The 22260-nt window shown below is 49.1% G+C and overlaps 1 protein-coding gene across 2 annotated transcripts in view; it reads right to left on the bottom strand.

Moving 5' to 3' along the window:
* Nucleotides 1–4738: 4738 nt before the first annotated feature.
* The window catches only part of EDA (ectodysplasin A), a 73399-nt gene continuing 55877 nt past the window's right edge, over nt 4739–22260 (bottom strand). Inside the window, exons 3-8 of one of the 2 annotated variants that reach the window (XM_040572487.1) lie at nt 16211–16240; nt 12301–12480; nt 11319–11353; nt 10916–10967; nt 7994–8124; nt 4739–6016 (exon numbers count right to left, since the gene is read on the bottom strand). In XM_040572487.1, the coding sequence (XP_040428421.1) occupies nt 5765–6016; nt 7994–8124; nt 10916–10967; nt 11319–11353; nt 12301–12480; nt 16211–16240 (680 nt within the window). In that variant the 3' untranslated portion in view covers nt 4739–5764. The remainder of the gene's footprint in view (nt 6017–7993; nt 8125–10915; nt 10968–11318; nt 11354–12300; nt 12481–16210; nt 16241–22260) is intronic. The other variant, XM_040572488.1, reaches the window with a different exon arrangement.

The following is a 22260-nucleotide window of genomic DNA, read 5'->3' as shown; positions in this document are numbered from 1 at the left end:
CGCTATAAATAAGCCTCGGCGTGGGATGGGGGAAGGAGATAACGCGGGGGGTGTTCGCAGCTACGGAAGTGGGAGAAGAGAGACATACGACTACAGAGGGGAAAAACAGTGCACGAAGCCACAAGGAAGGGAAAGAGAAACCGCTGGAGCAGGGAGGAGGCAGGGCTGCGCAGGGGCTCAGGTGATCGACCGAAACCGCCGTGGAAATCAAGTGCCAGGGAGGAAAGCTGCTACCTGGGAAAGCAGAGGGTTGCTGCAGGGGTTCCCCGGCTCTTCTCCAGTTTCCTCTGCCCTGTGCCAGGGCTGGGCTGTGCCCGGACCCCAGCAGCAGCCACCAGGACCCCTGGGACCCCCTGGGACACCAGGGCCGCAGTGGAGCTTGGTGCCCAGGGGAGCAAATTCTCCTCCCGGCCCCGCAGCTGGGGCTCCCCCATGGCACCTGTGCGCCCTGGGAACCAACCGCTGCGGCTTTCACCGCCCAGGCCCCGGGGCATGGGGTGCCCAGCACAAAGCAGAGCCCTCAGAGGGGACCAGGGGTGAATGCGGCCCCTGGCACTGTCAGCCCTTCCCTTGTCCCCAGCGGGATGCGCAGGGCTGGGCTCCTCACTGCTACATCCCTGCATCCCCACCAGGCCTGGAAACGGGCGTCTGGGCCACGCAGGAGATGTGGGGACACCTCCTGTGGCAGCTCCAGGTTGTGTCCGGGTCCCCAGAGCCGCACACCAGGGACACAGGTGTTTTCGTGGTGACATCTCCGTGTCCCTGTGCCACCTAGTGGTGACACAGTCCCTGGGGACACAGGGCCGTGGCCAGGGCCTCCTCACAGCAGACTTCACGGTGAGTTCTGCAAAACGGACTTTTGCTGCTTTTTTTGGCTCCAGGCGGCCGATCTCCTTCCACCTGTAGGAACGCGTCCGGGCTGCTGCCCAGCCTTAGCTGTTGTTCCAGAAGTAGAGCTGTTGCTCTGCTCCTAGACGTGCCTGGCAGAATAATAAATGATAACAACAACAATAATATTTTTCCCTTTCTGCATATCTGTGCAACTGGTTACACCTAACGATGCAGCAGCCCAGCTTCCCCCGATGGTGCCCTGACGGTGGATGTGCTCCACCGCAGCCCGGGCCAAAGGCAGCTGCAGGAGAACAGCCCTCGATTGCTCCCGGAGGCGATCGATGTGAGGCTAGCACATCTGTGCAGATGTGGGAGCAGCCACCGACCTCTGGCCGAACCTGTGCGGCCCCGGCCCCCAGCCAGCACCTCCCGGGGAGCTGCCCTGCGCACCGGCACCTCCCGGGGAACCCCAGCCCTCGCCCCGGCCGCCGGGCTCAGGTCCGCATAGCAGGCACGGCGGTGAAATCAGCCAAAAGTCCCTGATCAAAAGCAAGGGACTTCTGCAGAGAATCCCTGGGCACTCGCGTCCCGAACCCGTGAACTCCCCGTGCTGAAGAAAACCCGGCACCCGAGGTCTCAGCAGTGGGGTGCGCGGATGCTCTGGAGCCGAGCTGTAAGGCCACCTGCCCCCTAAGCCATGCTGGCACAAACCCAAAACCAGAACAAAGCGCCTTTTGTTTCCTCCTCCACCTTGTGCTGCCTCTCATTTGGGGCATCATTCCAGGTGCCCTGCTCCCACGGAGGGTGATCCCCGAGCCAGGGCAGCAGCACCCCTCGGACGAGCTCCTCTGCACCCACCACCTGCCAGTGCTGAGCATTGAGGAACACGCAGAGATCAGGAAAAAGCTTTATTTGCAAAGAAAATATTGACAATTTACATAAACTTACATCCTAATTTATATACATTATGTATATTTTATATACAGATAGTGTCTTGAATAAAGATGTCGAAGCACAAAACAGCATCAGTATATCTCTGTGCAGCTCAGACAAATAACGGGCTCGGAGTTGTGTATCTTTTCCCACAACTCCTCTCCCATTATGTTTTTACTGGGGAGGTTGAGGAGAGGCTTCCTCTTACACCTGGAAGTGATGAACACAGACATCATGGGGGGATCGGGCTTGCAAATGGGTGCAGCAACTGAACACAGCTGCGCCTGGACAGGGGACAGTGTCTGGTCCGTGAGCCAGAGAAATGGAACAAACCCGAGCAGCCTGCCCAGAGGAGGCTCAGCTCGCAGACGGGGGCGAGGGGGCTTGCTGTGACCAGCTGCCTTTTTGCTCCCGAGCTCTGAGCTGACACCCCAGGGAGCGTGCTGCTTGCAGCACGCCCGGATTTCACAGAGCCACGGAAGATGCGCACCTGGGAGCAACTCCCACGTGAACATCTGCCCCGTACCTCCTCAGACTGGGAAATGCAGCCTCTCCTCCACTTTCTCCAAATGCCCACACCGGGACTTTTGGGGACAGTGAAGGGGGGGCTCATGGAAGGCACGCAGTAAGTCAGTGGGCCACGAGAGAGTGAGCGCCTTCACAGGGCCCTCTGCCCCCCTGATTGTCTGAAAAGGGGCTGCCCCACCAGATGAAAGAAGGACCAAGCGAATGTAGTTTGCTCATCTCTTTCCAACTGCAGCCCTGGTGCCCTTTTCTGAGCACCGAACGCTGGAAGGATGGTGCCGAGTCCCCTGACGGGCTGGCAGGGGGCAGCAGTAGGCCTACAACTGCTTACCTGGGCGAGAAAGGCACTGGAGGAAAGCACAGACAGGTATTTGTGGGCAGGGAGCCATGCCCTAACGCGTTTGCTGGAGAGAATCCTTCCTTCCAAAGGTGCCCTGAACACAAGAGCAGAGCTGGCTTCCCTACGGATTGTGTCTGCATAGAGGATCTTGGCGGGGGGAGAAGGGTTTTGAATGAATTAAATACCAATCAGCTGCTTGCTACATTTCTGCAAGTGGAGTCCAGCCAAACACTGAGCAGCAGAGCTAAGGCACGGAGGTAAGAGCGAGCTAGCGAGCGCCGCCGGGAGGAAGGGCGGCACGCGGGAAGACAGCAGTGACTGCTGGGGGGACCGGAGCGCTGCGCCACCGTCTCCAGCACGCCGATGTTGGTCTGTCCACAAGGTGCTTCCTTCTCAGCCAGCCTAGGGACTGACACACATCGGAATGAGAAGACACCAGAGGGAAAGACTGGAGCAAGGCCCTGTTCCTGCCGGAGGTGGTTAAACTCTTCCACACGCATCCTCCTCAAGCTCTTTTGCGCTGCTTCCAGCCCTTTCTGGCTCCAGTTATGGAAACCTGCAGAGGCACCGAAGACGGTGGCGCAGAGAAGTGTCATACAGAAGAAGCTATGCTACAGCCTAGGCAACCTGCACTGCAATACTTCATCAACGAGAACTCGTTGCTGGGCGGCCCAAGGGTTTCAAGTATAAAACCCTCCCCAGGGCTGCCACAGGGCTGGCGACGCACTGATCGCTCAGACCAGCGGTGAAGGTGGCTCTTGGCACGAAGGCCACCCGAAGCCAGGTATTCCCTGGTCTCTGAGCCCACATCGTGGTGCTCAGGCTGTGGTGTAAGACCAGAAGCAGCCCCTAACACCTTCTGCTGCTCGCAAGGAGCGAGGCAGGAACCGCTTCCCCCTGTCCCCTCCCCGCCGCCCCAGGCACATGCCAAGGGGGAGCTTGGCAGCGCTGCCTGGGGTTTTCGCAGCAGCAGGGGATTCTCCCTTTGCCTCCTCCTGCTCGCAGCCATACTCAGAAGCGAATCACAGATCCTGCCAGTGGGGGACAAAGAATGCAAACTACATCCATCGTGCTCTCCCGAGCCATTTCGTTATTTATGCTTGCCCCAAAGTCTTGTTGTTCAGACTGTATTCTAAAGCAATTCTGTTAATGATTTGCTTAATGTTCTCACTATACACAGTTGTCCTGATTCATTCTTGTCAAAGGAACATGTCCTTCTTAATCCATTTTAAAGGAAATAAGCCACAAAGACTAGTTAAGTGCCCCTAAGGCTCTTGCTAGTCCAACATGTTAAGGCTAGAAAGGAGGAGAACATATTGAAAAAGAAATAGCAGGCAATTTCTCATGCAGTTATTTTATAAACTGCACGCCTCCTGTGAATAGCGAGGCCGAAGCCAAAGCCGGGTGCCCCCAAGAAATATTTATCTCCCAATAACTGCAATAGTTGGCAAGTGAGATCACTCGCTACAGATCGGGAAAAGCAACGGAGCCAAGAATGCCCCAGCCAGGGCGGCCGCACCGATCGCTACCCGCGCGGCGTGGGTGGACGCTGGCTCCTGCATCCCTGCAGGTGAGCACGGCTGAGCCACCGCTGCTGGCCAAGAGCTGGGCTAATATCACCCAAGGCATCGGTCTGGGGCTCGCTCCCAATCCTGCTATTCCTCTTTGCCATATAGGCTGAAATTCCGCTGCCCTCTTCGCTTAACGAAACGTGCTCTGAAAAGAAACCCGGTTGCAAAACCGAACAAACGCCACGACCGAGCCCAAACCAAGGCATGACACAAAGAGCAGCCAGCGTCTCAGCCCCTCGCTCAGCTCAAGCACATCTTATAGCTTTAGATCTCACCAGTTGAGGGGAGGTAATGGGAGAGAGTTGCTCAAGAAGCCAAAAGAAACAATAGCGTCCCAGCTACCCTATTAGTCACCAGAAATCGAGTTATGACTAGACTCAGCAGGGCTCAGAGAAAAGAAAAAGTGGTGACTTCATGCTGGACCAGACTTCTTAAATACACATTTTTGCTAGAGACTCCATCACCACTTATTAGAGCATTTTAGGTAGAAGAGTGCCAAAAGGAAAAGGGTGTGGGGAGGAAGGATAAAAACCACATCTAAGAGCAGGGCAGTTGCTATTAAAACAGAAAAAAAAAAAACCTTTCCTGTTTGAATATTTTATTCTTAAACATGACAAACTTCTTCAGAGTGTTTTCACAAGTACTTTTGTCTGCTCTACATGGCTCTGTGAAGCCTGTAGAAATGTGTTCTGGTTTGCAACACATTAATTAAAAAGACCAAAAAAAAAACAAACAAAAAACCCAACAAACCAAACCAAAAAAACAAAACAAAAACACAAATTGCTGTAACAGCAGCAGTACTTTAAGGCAGCCCCCGTTAGGGCAGTGTACACCTCTGGGGTAATGGCAGGAGCTGAAAGTAGCAGAGGCTCTGGAACTGGGATCATCTTTATCTTTGGGACTTTGCAATTTCTGGAATGTAGAGGCAGTTTTCTCTGTGCTAAGCCTGCTCTATTAAGTGTTTAGCTTCCTCTCAGACATACTGCTTTTGCAGCCTGCTTTCAAGCGCTTCGCCTTCCTTTCTCACACTCCTGAGGATGAATGTAAACACCACTGACTCTGTCCTATTCACCTCCCTTCGCACCATGCTGCCATCCCAGTGCGAACCGAGAAGGCAGCAAACCAGAAACCCCATTTCTTGCTTTCGTCAGCTGGCAGAAGCAGGAGTGCCTAGACAGGACCATTTCGACAGACGTCTATCTTCTCCTGCTACTGCCTGGGATGCTCTTGCTAGTGCAACATAGAAGCAGAGACCCACATCGCTCTCAACAAGCCTCATGTGAAGATCACAGAGCAGAATATCAGTGCAGTAATACTTGAAATACTGAGACAAGGCAGACACAACAGCCCTTCTTCCTCACAACGCTTTTTCGGCTAGCTTTTTGATCCAAGTCTCCATGCGAGTCACAGAAGACATTGTGCTTCCTGCATTCACATATAGGAATAAATAGCTCTGGATCAGTTTTCTTTATGGCCGGATTACAGAACCCCCTGAAATACTGATACGCTTATGAACAGCAGCACTGTGCAGTTCTGTGAGTATCCTTGGATATGCCAAGTTCATCTAGGATGCTGGTGCATCTCCTAGGCGTATAGCCCCAAAGAAAGTTGTGTGCTTGCTCATGTTGATGGAGATGTCAGCATGGACCATTTTCACAGCAATCTTCTGCCTGGCTTTGAGGAGGCAGACCCCAGCTGTATAGCAGGTATTGAAGTTGGTCTTGCCGGTCTCAATACTCCGAGTGCATTGCAGAAAGGGTTTTTCATCCACCACCACCTCATAGCTGGCAAAATCTGTGAAGTTTATGTAGTATACCTGATGTGAAGCAGGAAGAAGAAAGACTATTAGGCAGTGTATTTGTGCACCAGGAAGAAGTCCACATTCCTTTCAAGGCATACGTATGGCCCCTCTGCTAACGATCCCTTCCCTGGCCCCTGGCCACCCATGCTCACGGGAGGTTGGCTTGTTCAGGCAGAAAGACCCTCAAGCCAATAACACGTAAGGAAACTTTGTATTTCACTTCACACTAATAATACAAGCATGCAAGCGTCTGCAAATCCAAGTATCTTTATGGCCCAGCTAGGAATCCTCACGTTAGACCCTGCTTATTACAGGAAACATTACAAACCTGTGCAGGCTGAGTTACAACAACCTGAGAACAAACCTATCTGCTACAAACAGCTTTTCATCCAACAAACAGACAAAGATTTTAACTGAAGTCCTCTTTCACTTACCTGGCAAGTCCTGCTTTCTGGGTCCCATGAGCCTCCTTTAGTGTTGACATCAAAAATGCCCTAAGATGACTGGGAGCTGCCTTCTTTGTAATTGGACTTGAGGCGCTTTCAAAGGCATAAGCTATTACAGGGAAGACACCCTCCCAACCTCCACAGTTTGGAGGTGGATGACCTTAGGGTATTTGTACTGATTTAACTCCTGGATTTAGTGACTAAGTCCCCATGACTGCTACTTGCTCAGTTCCTTAACCATCTCCCACGTGCTGATTCGGAAGAACTGCAAGATGCCTGAGAAAGACCTGCACAAGGAGAAGTCTGTCCCAGGGAGCCGCTTCTTCCTGATGGAAGGAATCTATTCATTTTGGATGCATCTGCTAGTTCTTCTTAGCCTATCTTCTGTGACCACAGAAGCTAAACAAGGCCGAGTCCCCTTTTTTCTCCTCGATGGGATACAAATGACAAAAGCTTCAGAGGCCCAGTGTTATGGCCAGCAATTAGCATGAAGCACTTGGGAAACAATTATACTTTGGCCCACGTAGAGTTATTTTTCCTGCCGCCATCCAAGCCAACGCATAACCAGCTCCATGGAAGAGCCCTACCTCACCTGGCATCCACAGCCCACTTCATCTGACCTCGTACAGTCAATGGGCCTGCTAGCTGAATATAAGCAAATCATGACCAGGAGATTGGAGGGGCTAAAATCTTGTCCCAGAACCTGGACAGCTTTTCAGCCCGCAGGTGACCGGTCACCCTGCCTGCTCTGGAAGGAGCAGTGGCAGCTCATACTCCATGCAGCTTAGAAGCTGGTCAGAAACTTGCAAGAGACTGGGAGCACTGCGCTAAATGACAGTATGCCTCCTGCATTTATATTTTCCAAATGAGGAAAGGAAATTATCTTTTAATTCCTATATCCTAAATCATAATATGAATTATTTTGTTCAGTACTTTCTACCTAGGCAGCTCCCTACATCCATCGCTGGTACCAGCTAAAGCAGCAGCTGAGCCATCCTGCTGCACAACAAGGCTGCTGGCACATCGTGTCCCTCTGAAGCTACACAAAGAACGTGGAGGCAAAATGGAATTACCTGGGCTGGAGTTTGGCCAAGCCACCCCGGCCGGGAGTCCTACGCTTACAGAGAGCGACACGGTTTCTCAATGATCACAAGTTGTCAGGGTTTTGGTATTACATCCCTCTTAAAGCACAGAGCCCAGCCTCCTGCTGGGACTCTTGCTCTGCAATAAGGTTTAGATTTGCTGCTGACTGACTGCGCAGACAGTATGGTGGGGGAACAAGTCATTGGTGGCATATGGGATTTGGTGGGGCGCCTGCGCGCGTGTCGCAGTAACTAATCTCTTGCAGCTGGTGTCATGGCGAAACGTCTGACCTCGCACTTCCAAACTCTAACTTCTTCCTCCGACACACATCTCCTAGAGCATGAAGTGGTTAAAGGTACATACAAGTTCTTGGCATTTGCTAGTTGTCTGGAGCCCTCTCGTGGTTCATGCAAGGCTTCCATTGGAACACAAGAATAGGAGTTAGGCCTAGGACCGTACTCACTTCTACCTGACTATAGATGAAGTATGTGCCGTCCACCAGTACCTCCAGCTCCCCACTGCGGGCATGCAGCTTAAACACCTTGGGGTTCATAGTGATGCGAGACCAGTCATTGAGGACTCCACCTGAAAGATCTCAGTATGAGAAAATGGCAGTCACTCAGTACCCGTCAGGATGAAAAGCGCGGGAGCACAGAAATACAGTGACATTGCAAGGTTTCATACACAACGCCTGACACAGACCCACGTTGAAAAGTCAAACTTGGCAAGAAAACCCCAGAATTAAGGACTGTGCTGTGCTAGTTTTGACTCCTTCCCATGGCACTAGCTCTTATTACACCAGCACTAGCTGCTGTTTGAATGGGACACCCACATCATGCAGCGTGCAGGATGAGCGATTTCCATCTCTGCTTATCCTTGTTAGGAGTCGCTTTTCTCACCCCTGAATCAGCACGTGGCCTTTTGTACTACACTGCATTCATCCCCAGCATCGGATACAGACGAGCTCATCTTCTCCTGAGGCTAAGGTGAGCTTATTATTGTACCTGAGTGTTTCCCAGCCCTGACAAAATGTTCTCATCAAGAGTAAGTGCTATCATCCCCACTGCACAGCAAGGACACCAGCACATGGAAATCAGTGCCAGTACTTTAATGTATTTGCTGTGTTTTCTGAATTAATCTCCGAGGCCAGGGGCTGGTTTTTGACACTCTGCATGTTCAGCCACACAGCACAAACAGCTTCTGGTAGCTGTGGTTACAGCAGCACTTCTGCAGCTCAGACCCCACGCGCCTCTTGAAATTTTGGCCCTTTGCTGCTGGTGACTTCCCTGGTATCATGGAAGAAACTCTGCAGAAGGGTAGGATCAGAATCCAGCCCTCCAGGCAAGATTCCCAACTGACATTACCCAGCCAGAAGACTATTCAATGTCCTCAACTTCCCATCTCTTTATTCATTCCCCTCCCCACACCTCTCTACCCAGTTTCCACACAAAACGAAGTAAAACTTCCACAGTGTGCTGCGGACAGGTACTTCATGAGGATGACGGCAAGGCTAGGATGAGAACAGTGATTCCTGTCCTTACGGGAATTGGACTAAATGTGGCAAATCTGCCTGCCCCACTCAGTGCTGCTGAGCATGAAGACACAGCCTTCACCTTCACTTTAAGCCCTGGGATCTTCCCTAGAAGAAAACTGGTCCTTGCAGCAAAATAAACAAAAGTATTATGGAAAAAAATGGTGTGCAACTACGGCCTGAAATAGTCTCTCAGGACAGATATGTGCATGGAGGCCAATTTAGGGTTGTACAATTGATTTTAATTCTGATATCCCTTGACTTCAACATTCTTGACTTTATAACTAGCATTGTTTTAATGAACGCTGTGTGATTACATTTCCTAGATTTAAAAAAGTCAAAATAACAACAAAGTAAAATGGCATCACGTCACACCACACGAACCCGTACTGGGGTCCTCAGCACCCAGTTCGGGGTTTACAGACCTACCACCCAGGCCTCTGCCACTGGAGCCAGCAGAATAGCTGACAGCACCAGCGGACCTCTGTTCCCTGGATGGGCACATCCCAAAGACACGCTGCTACGTGCCGAGAACAGCACCAAGTCTGTAGGTTTTATCAGATGCAACTCTCTTTCCTCCCAGCCTTCGTCTGCTTTTCTGCTCCCTGCCCCTAGCTGCTAACCCGGCAGGCTGTGGCTTCTGCTCACTGTCAGCTGGACAGCATTAATGCCTGAGTGCCCAAGGAAGGCAGGCTCAGAGCAGGGGATTGTTCCCGAGCAGCAGGGAAGGACAGTTACAGGGTAATTCCCACTCTTAGAGAGTAGTGTACACTCTGTAAACATACAAGGTTCCCATTAATAACGGGATAATTACTTTCTGAACATAAGCAAAACAGCATCTTTTCCCTCGTGCTGTTGTTAGAAACGGCCCATTTCCTTTTTGTTTTTGGGAGCTTTCCCTCGCCCCGCTGCAGTAAAGACATTCAGCTTGAAGGATACTTCCCTAACCGTGAGAAATGTCAGCTCACGCCTGGTGGAAGAGATAAACCGAGCCTTTCAACAGGAGCCCTGGCCAGCCCTCACCGTCCCACGCACGGTGCAGAAGATGGTGACCACGGGTCCTGCAGCCCTGTCCCCAGGGCTCCCCGGGGTCCAGGCAGGGGACAAGCCAGCTCCTCTCCAGCACAGCGAGACATCGCCAGCCGAGAGACAGCAGCTAATGAATGAGACCCAGCTGTTGGCAAGAGGAGCAGAAACCCGAGCAGAAATCGGAGAGGGATTCGGGGAGGAAGGAGGAGAGCAGAGAACTGCTGGTGGATGTGAAATGGCTCGGCAGGACCTGGGCTGAGTTACAGACGTGGGGGGGATGCTCAGGGGGCTGGGGAGCTGCAGGGTGTGCTTGCCTGCAGCGGGGCACGGCAGGAGGAGCTAGCAGCTGTGTTTCTCTGTGTCCTCGCAGCTCTCTCTGGAGCTGCGCTTTCCCCTGAAATATATTCATGGGGAAATGGGGAAAAACACAGGCTAATGGGGTTTCGACAGGAAGGGGATATACTGCAGGCTTACAATAGAAAACAACAACAAAACAGACTGGGAAAGAAGGCTGGCCGGTCAAGGGGCTGAGGAAAACTGATTTAACAACAGGTGGGAGGAGGCACACTGTATCTGGAGGCCAAGGGGAAGTGAGACCCAGTGGGGCTGGAGTTCTGGGAGAATAGAGACAAACTGGGAAGCCTGAGCACAAAAGAAATGGGAATGGACACTGAGGAGAAAGCTCCTCTGAAGTGTTTGGGCAATGGGAATCAGACTGTCACAGTCAGTAATCGATGCCCCCTGTCACAGGGTGGTCTTAGATCCAGGTATGTGACATGGGCTGCAGGACAGGTTCAGTAAGTGCCAATATCATGAGATCCTTACCATTCTTCACTTGGATTGCTGAGCCTTGGCCTTGAAGGTGGACCACAGCTGGCTGCAAAGAGATTACAGGGATTTAAAGTTGGTCAGAAACACCACGTTGTTTTACAGTAACTTGACATGGCTTCACGGCTTTGCCGACCGGTACATGACAGTACTCTGAGATCATTACTGCTTCTCATAAACAAACAAGCAAACAAAAAGATGGGAGCAGCTGAGAACAACATGTTCAATTACTGGGCAAGAAGTGAGAAGCCCAAGCCAGATTAACACGGCTTGCTCTTGAGCAATGAGAAAAGTGAGCTCAGTCGGTCATTTTGTGGAGCTATGATTTAGCACAGAGGGGAAGGGGTGGGTTTGGCACGTTGGCAAACATAACCGGTAACTTGAAAGAAAATCAACCAACCTGGATGTCTCTGGAGCCTGCCTTGTCTGTGGCACCTGCAAAATGCAATTTCACATCACTGCAGAGTTATGCTTGAAAGAGTTGCAGTAAATATTCCTATGAAGAAAACTCTTACCCCATAACAAACATTAAAGACCCATTTATAGCAGGAGGAGGATGTTAACAGCTATATGGGGTACGGCTTCATGTTAGAAAGTATGCAAGTAAGAAAAAGCCTCATCCTACTTCTTTCTTATTTTATTCCCGCATTCTGCCTAGCATCATCAAAATGCCCCAATGTTATTCAACCAGTTCCCACTAGAAGGAAAAATTGCACAACTCCTTTGCTGATCAGTAGTGGTAACGAAGACTCTTGGCTGCAAAGATTACAAGTTTGACTCCGCAGTAACGCAGGTCATTCACTGCATTCAAGCTCCATGCTGAAATCTCTTTTCTCCGAGAGCCAAATCTCTATTAAAGAGGAGATGCTTGTGGGCAGCACTCTAGAGTGCTAAGGACCTCATGCTGCTGCTGGCCTGTGCTTCAGCAATTTCTGAGACATAAACTGAAAAGTCAACCGAGTCTTCCTTTGAGCCATGCAAGCCATAGGGTGACAGCCTTGATTTCTCTGAAGAAGCATTTTTTAATACCAGACTGTTCATGTGCGTAGCACAAACAACAGTGATGTGAGCTTCCACTAACATGCATTTTAAAGAGTAATTAAATTCAGGGACTTTTACAAAATAATTGGCACATGTCTCCACGGAGGAATAGTATCATACAGATACACAGAAGCAAAGAAAAACACAACCAAGGACCACAGGAGAAAAATATATTTTCATCTGACTTGTATGGCAAAACCCATCTGACTTGGTTTCTCGTGCTCCCGGGATGTTTTAGTGCTCATGTTAAGCAGCACCCTCCCCGGTCCGGATGCAGAAATGGGGTTTGTGTCAGGAATGAAGGCAGACGGGGGCACCCAACCACGGGGACGAGCGGTTACCTGAGGGGCCCTGCAGCCCGGGCGGTCCCTGAGGGCCTGGTGGGCCGGGGGGGCCGGGGGGTCCCATGACGGTGGTGCCGGGAATCCCGGGGATACCAGGAATGCCGGGGGGGCCCTGGGGGCCAGGAGGGCCTGGTGGCCCCTGGGGTCCGTTGGGTCCTGGAGGACCGGCCTTCTTACCTGAAAAAAACACAAGGCCAAGTGTTAGCGTTTCCCACTTCAGCCCCGCTCCAGCCCCAACAAGGAGGAACACCCGGTCGGATGGGCCACAGCAGGCAGCCCTGAAAACATTCTGCCATTTCTTGATTTTACAACGAAAATAGCTTTTTGACGTAGAACAGCTGCAACCTTCCTCACCTGCCATACACATATGCCTTCATATCTAAATCTTTAACATCAGCAGCACGTGTCATCAGCACGCAGCCTGTAGGGACCTGACCACGTGCCACCGGATCTCCTGGCCCAGGGACTCCTCCAGAGGGCAGTTCGGAGCCGAGCTGCAGCTCCTGCTCTCGCCCCTTCCCTCCCCGCAGCATCCCAGCGTTGAACATTGCATGAAGCACTCAGGTGCTCAGTGCCTCAAAGTAACTCCACGTCCAGTCTGGGCTTTGGGTGGAGGGCCAAGGGGAGGGCTAGCTGAACCCTGAGGAGGAAAGCACCGAAGAACTGCTGCGTTCCTTGAGCACCTTGCATCAGGCACAAGGACAAAGGATGGGAAAAGAAAGCGCAACGATGCAAGCAGACTGCAAGTAGAAGCAAAGACTCTGATCGGGCACGCACACAGGGGACCGAAGTAAGGTCTGCAGGGAAAACCTGACCTGCGATTTCCTGATTTTCCAGATCCCCGTGAGAAATTATGGTCTCTTGATGTAGTTTTTAAAGAGTGATTTTCAACAGCTTCTATGCCAAAGAGCTTTACTAACATGGCAAAGCCGTTTCATCAACTGCTGCAACAAAGTCTGCTACAGCACAAAATTAAACCATTTTTTAGACAACAGCAACAGCGAGGATAGAAAATAAAGACTATGGGTATGGTTTCTGCGTACATTTATGTACTTGTTTCTCTACTAACTATGCGTCGCTGAGGTGGGACAAAACAACAAGAAATGATCTATTGCAGATCTATTGATCGTGCAGAACTGGAAGGATCTAATCTGGTGCACCGCGGCCACCAGCCACGGCCAAGGGACAGCTGTGCTGCTCAGTCACGGTGTGCCACACGGTCCCTTCCCGTGTCACCTGCCCCAGCATCCAGCTGCTTCTTTCCGCACTGCCACAGGGCCGAGAGTCAGTCGGCTGCACAGAATTAACCTCCAGCCCTGCTTTTTGTTTCTAGGTCTAAAGGAAGCAGAATGCTATCGTGTGCTTCGTTTAAAGTAGAAAGCTAAGTTAAGCTAAATACTCATAACTACAATAATATTGCGGTAGGTAACACTGGTATCCTACAAAAACAGGGCAAAGGCTTAAGGGGACAAATTGTTACCTGCAGTGTCTTTGCCCAGATTAGCAGAGGTGCCTTCGAATCTGAGCTGGCCACAAACCAGGCTTCCTCTAATCCAGCAATTCTCTGCCTCCTCCTCCTCAGGATAATAACAGGTCTTGGAAATTCTCAGCTTGAATCCAAACCCGTACCTATTTCCCCTACAGCACACTTACTGAATTCTTTTCATTCACACCCCCTTCCATCTAGACAATCCCATTGCAGGATCACAGGCACTAAGGCAGGAATCCTGCGGCTGTCTCTCCTTGCTTTCTTTCCCAAGAGGGACACACATTACAGCTGTTTTAACTAATCTGTCTCAGAAATCTGGTTTGCGACTAAATTAGCTGCTAGTTTAGCAGTAAAACAATTGCACATAATTCTGAAGCCGCACAGGGACACTTATTTTCTATGCATTCTTGCTCCTTCAAGTAATTTCAACTACTCCTCTGTATTAATGCAATCCCGCCTGTTAAAGTCACAAGGCAAAAAATAGTTCTCAGTGCGGATAAAGCTCGATTCATCTTCCCACTGAGGGGACCATTCATGGCCGAGCTGTGGTGCAAAACAAGCAGTGCGCCAGGAAGCTGGGAAAGCCTGCAGACACTTTTAGGAGGATATGTGTGGAATGAGATGCCATTGCTTCCCCTTTCTTTCCTCTGAACTTTTCTTTTTTAAGAGCCACTTATTGGGGCAGAATAAAGCCACACGAGAAGTCCTCATTCCCAAGAGTCCTGTGCGCAGTGGGGCCTGTGCCGGGTGCTCACACCAAGCAGGGGAAGCCATCACACAGCCGAAACCCAGCTCCTGCGAGCACTCAGCGGTTAACAACGAGCCTGAGCACAAAGTCGAAGCTTTGGGTCAGGCAGGCAGCACGTGCCTCTTGCACAGCACACGAGGCCTCGTGCAGAGCTGCGTACCTCACGGATCTGCAGAGGTTTGAGAACGTCCCGTGGCACTCCCCAGCTCCACACAGCTCTCCAGCGAGTGCCTCCTTCACCCCCAAGCCTACTGAAGCAGGCACAATCGGTATGCTTTCCTTAATTGTCATTCACTAAACAATAAGCTCTAATTCCTTAAAAAAAAAAAAGCGACAATACCATAAAACTGAAATCTTTTATACAGCACTACAGCTGTATGTAATACAGCTCTACGAGATCCCTCAGCCACTCCAAAACTGCTACGAACACCACAGGCACCATTTGTTATTAGTTCAGCTGATTTAGCGCGGGTTTAGGGTTTCAGAGTTTTGTTAGGACAAGCTTTCTGAACACAAGATTTTATGCTGCTTTGGAGGGTAAACACAAGCGAAGTTCCCGACTGCGGCCTGTCCCGACCTCTCAGCCGTAGATTCCGAGGTCGCGTGCAAGGAGCACCGACGCGACGCTGTGCAGTCACAGCAGCACGTGCAGCAGCCAGGTTTCTGCTGGAAGCCCTGGGTAACGGGAGCATCAGCGGTGAGCGCCGTGTGGTTCAGAGACAGCACGTCTGGGGGAGCCCCTGAGTTGCACACAGCTGATGCCTTTCCTGCAACCTACGACAGGGGAGCGCCGCAGTGTTCGAAACACTCACAGGAGCGTTTTGATCGTTACGAGGAGCAGAAACAGGCAATCGGATTCCGCTTCCCTAAAATCAGGGCTGTTGCATGTTTTTGAGAATAAGTCTATAAAGCAGATCCTTTGGCTTGCTTAAGTTCCTGGTAGCAAACAAATGCATGCCTATTAAGTGTTCTCAAGGAGTCCCACACAAGAAGAGATGGCATCAGACACCTCACGAAACACAGGGCTGCGTGCTGAAAACTCAAATCACAGAAACTCGCCAACCTGCGTTTTACAAAATAATCAATTACGTATTGCAGACAGCTTGAGGAGCACGGTAAGAAAGTCAGACAGGATACCTCAGTATGGAAACATAAGACAACACTCGTGAGTTTAATGCATGACCAGAAGCTGCAGGGTTTATTCACGTTTCATTTGGTGAGTTGGAAGTAGACACCAACCTGCAGCAAGATCCACGGGAGAACAGAGACGAAAACTAAAGCTGTTCCAGCAAAGATGGCTGCGCTAACAGCACGCAGCTCGCCATCGCTGGTACACGACAGCTCAGCTATTTAATTACGGCACCTTTGGAATTACTCCTATACAGTGCAATTAACTTCCTTCAGCTCTTAAAGACGGCTTCAGTAAGTATCTATAACCCCACATTGCTGCTGCTAGGGAATGTGATCCTGCCATAGCAATAAGGGCTTGTAAGAGCAACACACAGCCTGTTTTATCAACACGCTGCGTTAATCCCTGCTATTTGCTGAGGGCTGAACGCCTCATTGGTTTTCTCATTCATACTGGTTAAAGAGAATTCATAGCTGGGGCAGTCTTACACAAGCACAGCAAGGGGCCATTGAAATAAAATTAAATTAAAACTCAAACTTACCCTTTTTCTTGTTTTTAACTGAACTTGGACCTGCAAAGAAAATAAAAAACTGTTGAGATTCAATGATCATTTCATCTCACATAACCCCCCCATCAATAACCACGTAGCAAGAAGGGTGTCGCTGCAATGCTGGAGCAAAACTGGCAACAAAACCAGTAAGCCAAAGATGTAGAGTTTTCTGCTTTCCATAAGATATTTTATTCAGATTCCATCTTACTTCCAGCTCAGCTGCAATGCTGCTCAGGCTTCTGCACAGAGATTTGCTGAACATGGCCAGTGAAGTTGCCAATACGAGTACGGCACTTCAAGCTTTCAGACAGCAGAAACCCTCAGACTTAGCAGAACCCATTTCCGAATAAGACCCATACACAGCAGATTATTTCTCAAGCAATGGACGCATTTATCGCCTACGCAGCAGCACACACGGACTGTCCCCGTATTTCAGACACGGTGGACACCAGGCAGGGAGAGTCAGTCCCAGGGGCCCCTGAGGTCCCAGGACGGAGGCCATCTCAGCCACGTCCAGGTCTGGCCATTCAGGGCCCTGAAAATTCCCCTGAACTCCACTTACACCTGCAGCTGCTGCTGGGAAGCTGCAAAACTGGCAGAGAGCAGGTTTGCTAAAACCACGCTAGCTTGAAGTCACCCAGCTTAAAATTTAAAGCTGGCACGTTTAACTTCCCGATGAGGACAGGTTAGAAGATAACAGGGCTCAGAGCTCAGCTGAAAGCAGCAGCCCAAGTACTTGCAAGCAGTGTTGTTAAAAAAAATATATGGTTTTTAAAAAAAGTAATTAATTAGTATAAACTGGCTTACTTAATCAATGGGAATACAAGCCTCCCTAGCAAGAAGTGGAAATATTTATAGTTAAGCTGAGAAACTACATGATGTCTTGAGCAGAAGTTGAGTGTGAAACATGTTCCACTGTTTCCCTGAAAATTAATCATGGATGGGAATAAATTGCAAGAATCCCCAAATAGTCCCTCACAACTTGTCAGTCAAATCCCTAAATGCACCAAGGACTGAACTCTAGCTAAAAGAAACTTGTACAATACTCTAATTTGTACCTTGTTCCCAGTTTCAACATAGATGTGAAAAGTTTGTTTTTTATTTTCTGTTCAGGCAAATAGTTAATTAGACCCTGGAATGCAAAAAGTTAATGCCACAGCCACATCCAGCTTCAGTCCCTGGTGTGCTCGTACCTGCTGGGAAAGGGGCACCTATGCCGGGGATGCGAGCATCCCAGCACCGAGTGCTGAGCAAACCCAGCCACAGGCAAAGGAACTGCACTACTTCTAGGAACGGACGGCAGCGAGGCTGCTTTGAGTCAGCAGTGGTAGGGAAAGACAAATTGCAAACAAGTACAGAAGTGCCGTGTTCCCATAAGCAGGGGACAGATGAGAGAAGGACCAGAGAAATACCCAGTAACCTCATTCCTGCCTTTCCAGCAGGAATATTCAATTCCATGTATTATGATGGTAGATCATGGGAAATTTATGCTATTATCTAATTTATTACCTCTACTAATTTACTGTTATTATTATTTTTTTTAACTAATTTTTATATTCAAAATAATTAGATCCATGAAGATAGAAACCCGTGTGTTGTCCTGCAATGCCAGTATCAGTATCTTGCTGGGGAGAAACACTGAAGCCAACCATCAGGACCAGTGCAGACCAACTGTAAAATCTGTTGTGTTCTGGAAAGGGCAGCGGGCTTCTCTGCCCCTTCTGAGCTCCGAAACTTCCCGTGATGCAGAACTAGCCACGATCCCGCTGGCGATCCCTACGGGCACCAGCTAGTTAATAACGTTTTCGGTGAAAAGAAAAAAACTGTCTGGGGACATCATTTAAAATAAAACAACGCAGCAAGCGAAATGCAAGTGCTGTGTATGTGTCTCTTCAGACCTTGGAGTCACGAGAGTTTATTTCATGTTATATATATCACACCATTAGCGCTATAACCAGAGTGAAAGTACAAATAGCTGCGGCGAGCCAAACACATTTGAAATGGATGGAACCAATTAGCTTCAAAGATGAATGGGAGGAATGAGAACCACATGTGATGTCAATGTTCACAGTCTATATTACAACACACGCATCTGTTCCAGGCACGGCAGAGAGAGATGTTACGGCTGTGCAAGTGAATCTTTCGACAAACACAAAAATACTTGTGACATGAAAAAACACAATATTATTAGACTTGGGAGCTTCTGAGTCTCGAGGGTTTGCATCTGTTCATCTCCCAATAGGAGGGGATGGATAATTTAATTGTAGAGAGAGCCACAAGGTTCATCCGATGCACCAGAAGACCGAATTTTCCTCATTTTTGCTCAAAATGGCAAACATTTCTGAATTTATTCTAAAACAGTAACAAAGTCTCTCACTGAGGTTGGGAAGAAGAGCTCCACCAAAATATCGGATGTGCGTTCCCTTCCACACGCAAGGTGCCGAGCCACAGGACTTGAAAGACTCTCTAGAACTCGCTGGCCCAACACATATGTGCAGAGGAAAAAAAAAAGTCCTGTCTGCCGTACTTTTCGGAGGCCACTCCCCAGTATTTAAACAATAAAGTCTGTGAAGTGTTGCAGTACTTGAACGCATGTCACCCTCCGGTTATCTGCTAATCGACGGAGCAGGTTAAATACCGTACAAGTTAAGCAAACAAGTTTTGGCTGGAGCCTTGTCCCGCACCATTAATCCCACCTCGCCCTCCCTGGTCTCAGAGCCTTGTACACGTCTCTTTGGTGCCACTTCGTCAGGTGCCTCGACTCAGTTCTATCAGAAGCTACTTCTTCTCCAACATGCAGGTTACAAGCACGTGCACCAGGTTCCTCTACAGCAGCAAAGGCCTTATAAAAGAACCAAGTTATCTGAGAACCACTGCTGCCACCCTCCAGAGCTGCCATCTTCATGTAGGAAGAAACTGATTTGACGAGTTCTCCACTAACCCATGCTGGCTGCCACCGGTCTCGTCTCTCTTTCAGGGGCTTCACCACTGTGCATTTGAGGATTTATTCCAGTTCAGCTTGGACTGGAGCGTAACCCAACCGGTCAGTTGCTTCCCAGCACCTCTTTTCCCTTATTTAAGAAAACAACCTTTAGTTCGTTCTTCTGCAATTTTCTCACATCACCTCTGCTCGTCATGAACTGCTTTCGCTATCTGGTATGTCCTTAGTAGAGATCTAGCTCATGGTTTTGACTGCTGGTATTAAATGCCACCGTCACCACAGCATAGTTTGCTTTTTCTCCATATGTACTTGTGCTCTGCTTTTCCACTTCTTGCTAAAAATCCTACCTCTCCTCTGCCTCCTTTCTGCATGCTTTCTGCTTGTGTTTGAGGTCAAACCAGACCCCAAGATTTAGGAAAGTCTATCCCCTTCTTTATTTCCTTTCGTCTGAAATTATATTCATGCTTATGCTCTAATCCTTCCTTGAAGGAACTGTCAGCTCTGTTTAATCCTTCATTTCAGCTTTCTTTTGCACAGGAAAGAAAGTTGACAAGAACCGCTAATACAGAAGAGAACTGGGATATCAGAGGAAAGGCTGGATGGCTTTGAAGGACACAGTAATAAGCATGGGATGAGATTCAGTCATGCAAATTGCGTAGCCCTATAAATTATATATACACAGGGAATAATAAAGATTTCTGCTGTATGGTGGAGCTCTTCAGCTGGAGCTGAGGAGGACACAGTCTGCATGTACTGAGCACAGGTTTGGATGGGAACTTCTGTCTCAGAGTGGACCCCCAGCCTCACGGGGCACTGCCTGAAAGTCTCAAAAACTCATCGGTCCCTTTGGAAAGTAGCAAGGTTATTTTTGCCTACTGGTATTAAAAGCCGTAATTACAAAACTACGAAGCAGGCTGCTGCCCTGACTTTAAACGTTTAGGTTAGCTACCTGATCTGCTTTTAACGTTTATAATCCCCTTCATTTGATTTCCTTTAGAAAAAGGCTCCCCAGCCCTGGCTGTAATAAGCCAGGCCAGCTCTATCACCTGCCCGATGACATCTCCAGCGCAGGACGAGATTTTCCCCACCAGAAATGGTGTCAGAGTGACAACGTTGTGCACTGGGCTGCTGAACACCCTGGCTTCAAACAGCGCTCGAGACCCAGACTCATCCCAAAGCTTCTTTTCCACATCTGTTCGGAAAAGGACAGGAAGGATAACAGAACAGGGGGGAATATAAAAAGAGCAACAGTGGCAAACTTTGAGGGAAAGTTACAAGCAGAAGAAGGCAGCTCCAAATGAGAACAAAAAACCCCAACCCAAACAGAACTCCCACCCTCGCAGCCTTCTGCCCACAGAGACAGCGGCTGGGCGCCCGTGGGAGGGGGAGGCTTGAGGCAATGCCAAGCCACTTCTCCCAGCAGCATTACTGCTTTCATAGGTGCTAGCTGCAAGCCAGCTCGGATGCAAACTTCTTACCTAAGCTAATGAAAATAATTGCAACAGACGAGCTCCTGTTGAGTAGAGCAGCACCTGTGGCCCTGCAAGCAGCGGAAGACATCTATCGATGCTTCAGGGAAACAGCTCTAGCCCTCGGCTCCTGCAGCCCTAACATCTGCTGGGCAATTTCCAAGGGCTTCAGAAAAAAAAACAGATGGTGATGCAACTCAAGGATATTACATATGACATGTTTTCGCTTATAAAGATTAAGAGAGTTTACTTTTTCCCCCCCTGATTTTACTTTCTGCATGCTACACACTGCTATAATTTACTATAAATACAAAAATATCAAAAACTTCTTTAGGACATGTGCCGATATAAATAGCACACTAAAAAAAAAAAAACCTGCGTTCACTTATTAGTTGTGTGTGTGGATTAACAAGAAATAGTTTAAATTCTTTCAAAACAGTTCAAACTGGTTTTATTGATGGGAACAGATCTTTGTAATTACTTTTATTTTATATAAAACCTATAAAGGGCTGACCATTACAGAAAACCATCAAACAAAGGGCGAGTACCTAGGAAAGCTGCCGAACTTTCTCAAATTCTCAGTTGTCAGGAGCAGAAAAAGTCAGCGAGCGCCACTGCCGTGTTCGAGCAACATCCGCATCAAATTCAGAACAAAGACATCCACTGATGTCTTCAAGGTGCTCACCTTGGAAAGCAGTCACAGGGAGGTGCGCCGCAATAACCACCACGTCCTCTGCAGGCGGTGCCAACCCACTTGCAGAATTTGCTGTTTTCACCCCTAGGATCAGTACGACATTCCTTTCCTATTTCCGAGCACTGAGTTACTACAGTCAGCATATCATCCGTCTCCTTACCTAAGCACAGCTCTGCTTTGGGGAATCTGTAGGACCGGATGATATAACCGAACCATATCCACGTTACCATCACCACTCTGCCTCTGGGAGACCAGAAGTTATCCTCCTCCAAGGGCGCAGACAGAATCGGACACAAAATCTCGGTGATTCGTAAGACCACAGAGTCTCCCAGAAATGTCACATCGCTTCTCACTGATTTATAAAGTAAGTGCAATGCTATCGCTAGTTGAAATCATTAAGTCCACAGCTACTTCCACAATAAACCTTGGATTCTGAAGATGGTATCAGGGAATTTATGTGACTGATCTAATATGCACTTTTTCAAAACTCTCTCTCTTTGTGCACTACAAAAAACCTGCAGCTTTTTCTTTGAAGCGTGAGCTTCTGGCTGTAGCTGGAAGAAGAATATTAGGTTTAACGACCACTGCTCTCAACAGCTATGGAAGTTTGTGCAAAGTATTTTTCCAAGCCCTGTTAAGCACCTGGTTTAACAAAGAGACCACTCGCTAAATCTCAAAGCTCTGAACACTGCCCAAATCCACCGGTAACTTCTGGAGAATAGATAGCTAGTAGAATTTGGAATGAGTTCCCAGCCATTAGTTGGGCAACCATTATTAACGAAGCTATTGAAACATGTATGGGTGCCAACCAAAATGAAGTTATTCCTCATTTGCATGCGGGGATTTTTTTCTTCAGGAGTTCTGGATTCTCAGTAAACACAACGGACAAAGGAAGAGAAGAAGCAGAAGCACCGCAAGGCAACCAGGCTCTGCGGTG

Source organism: Cygnus olor, chromosome 13 (genome assembly GCF_009769625.2).
Source record: "Cygnus olor isolate bCygOlo1 chromosome 13, bCygOlo1.pri.v2, whole genome shotgun sequence".
Taxonomy (NCBI): domain Eukaryota; kingdom Metazoa; phylum Chordata; class Aves; order Anseriformes; family Anatidae; genus Cygnus; species Cygnus olor.
This window is presented reverse-complemented; position numbering and strand designations above follow the sequence as displayed.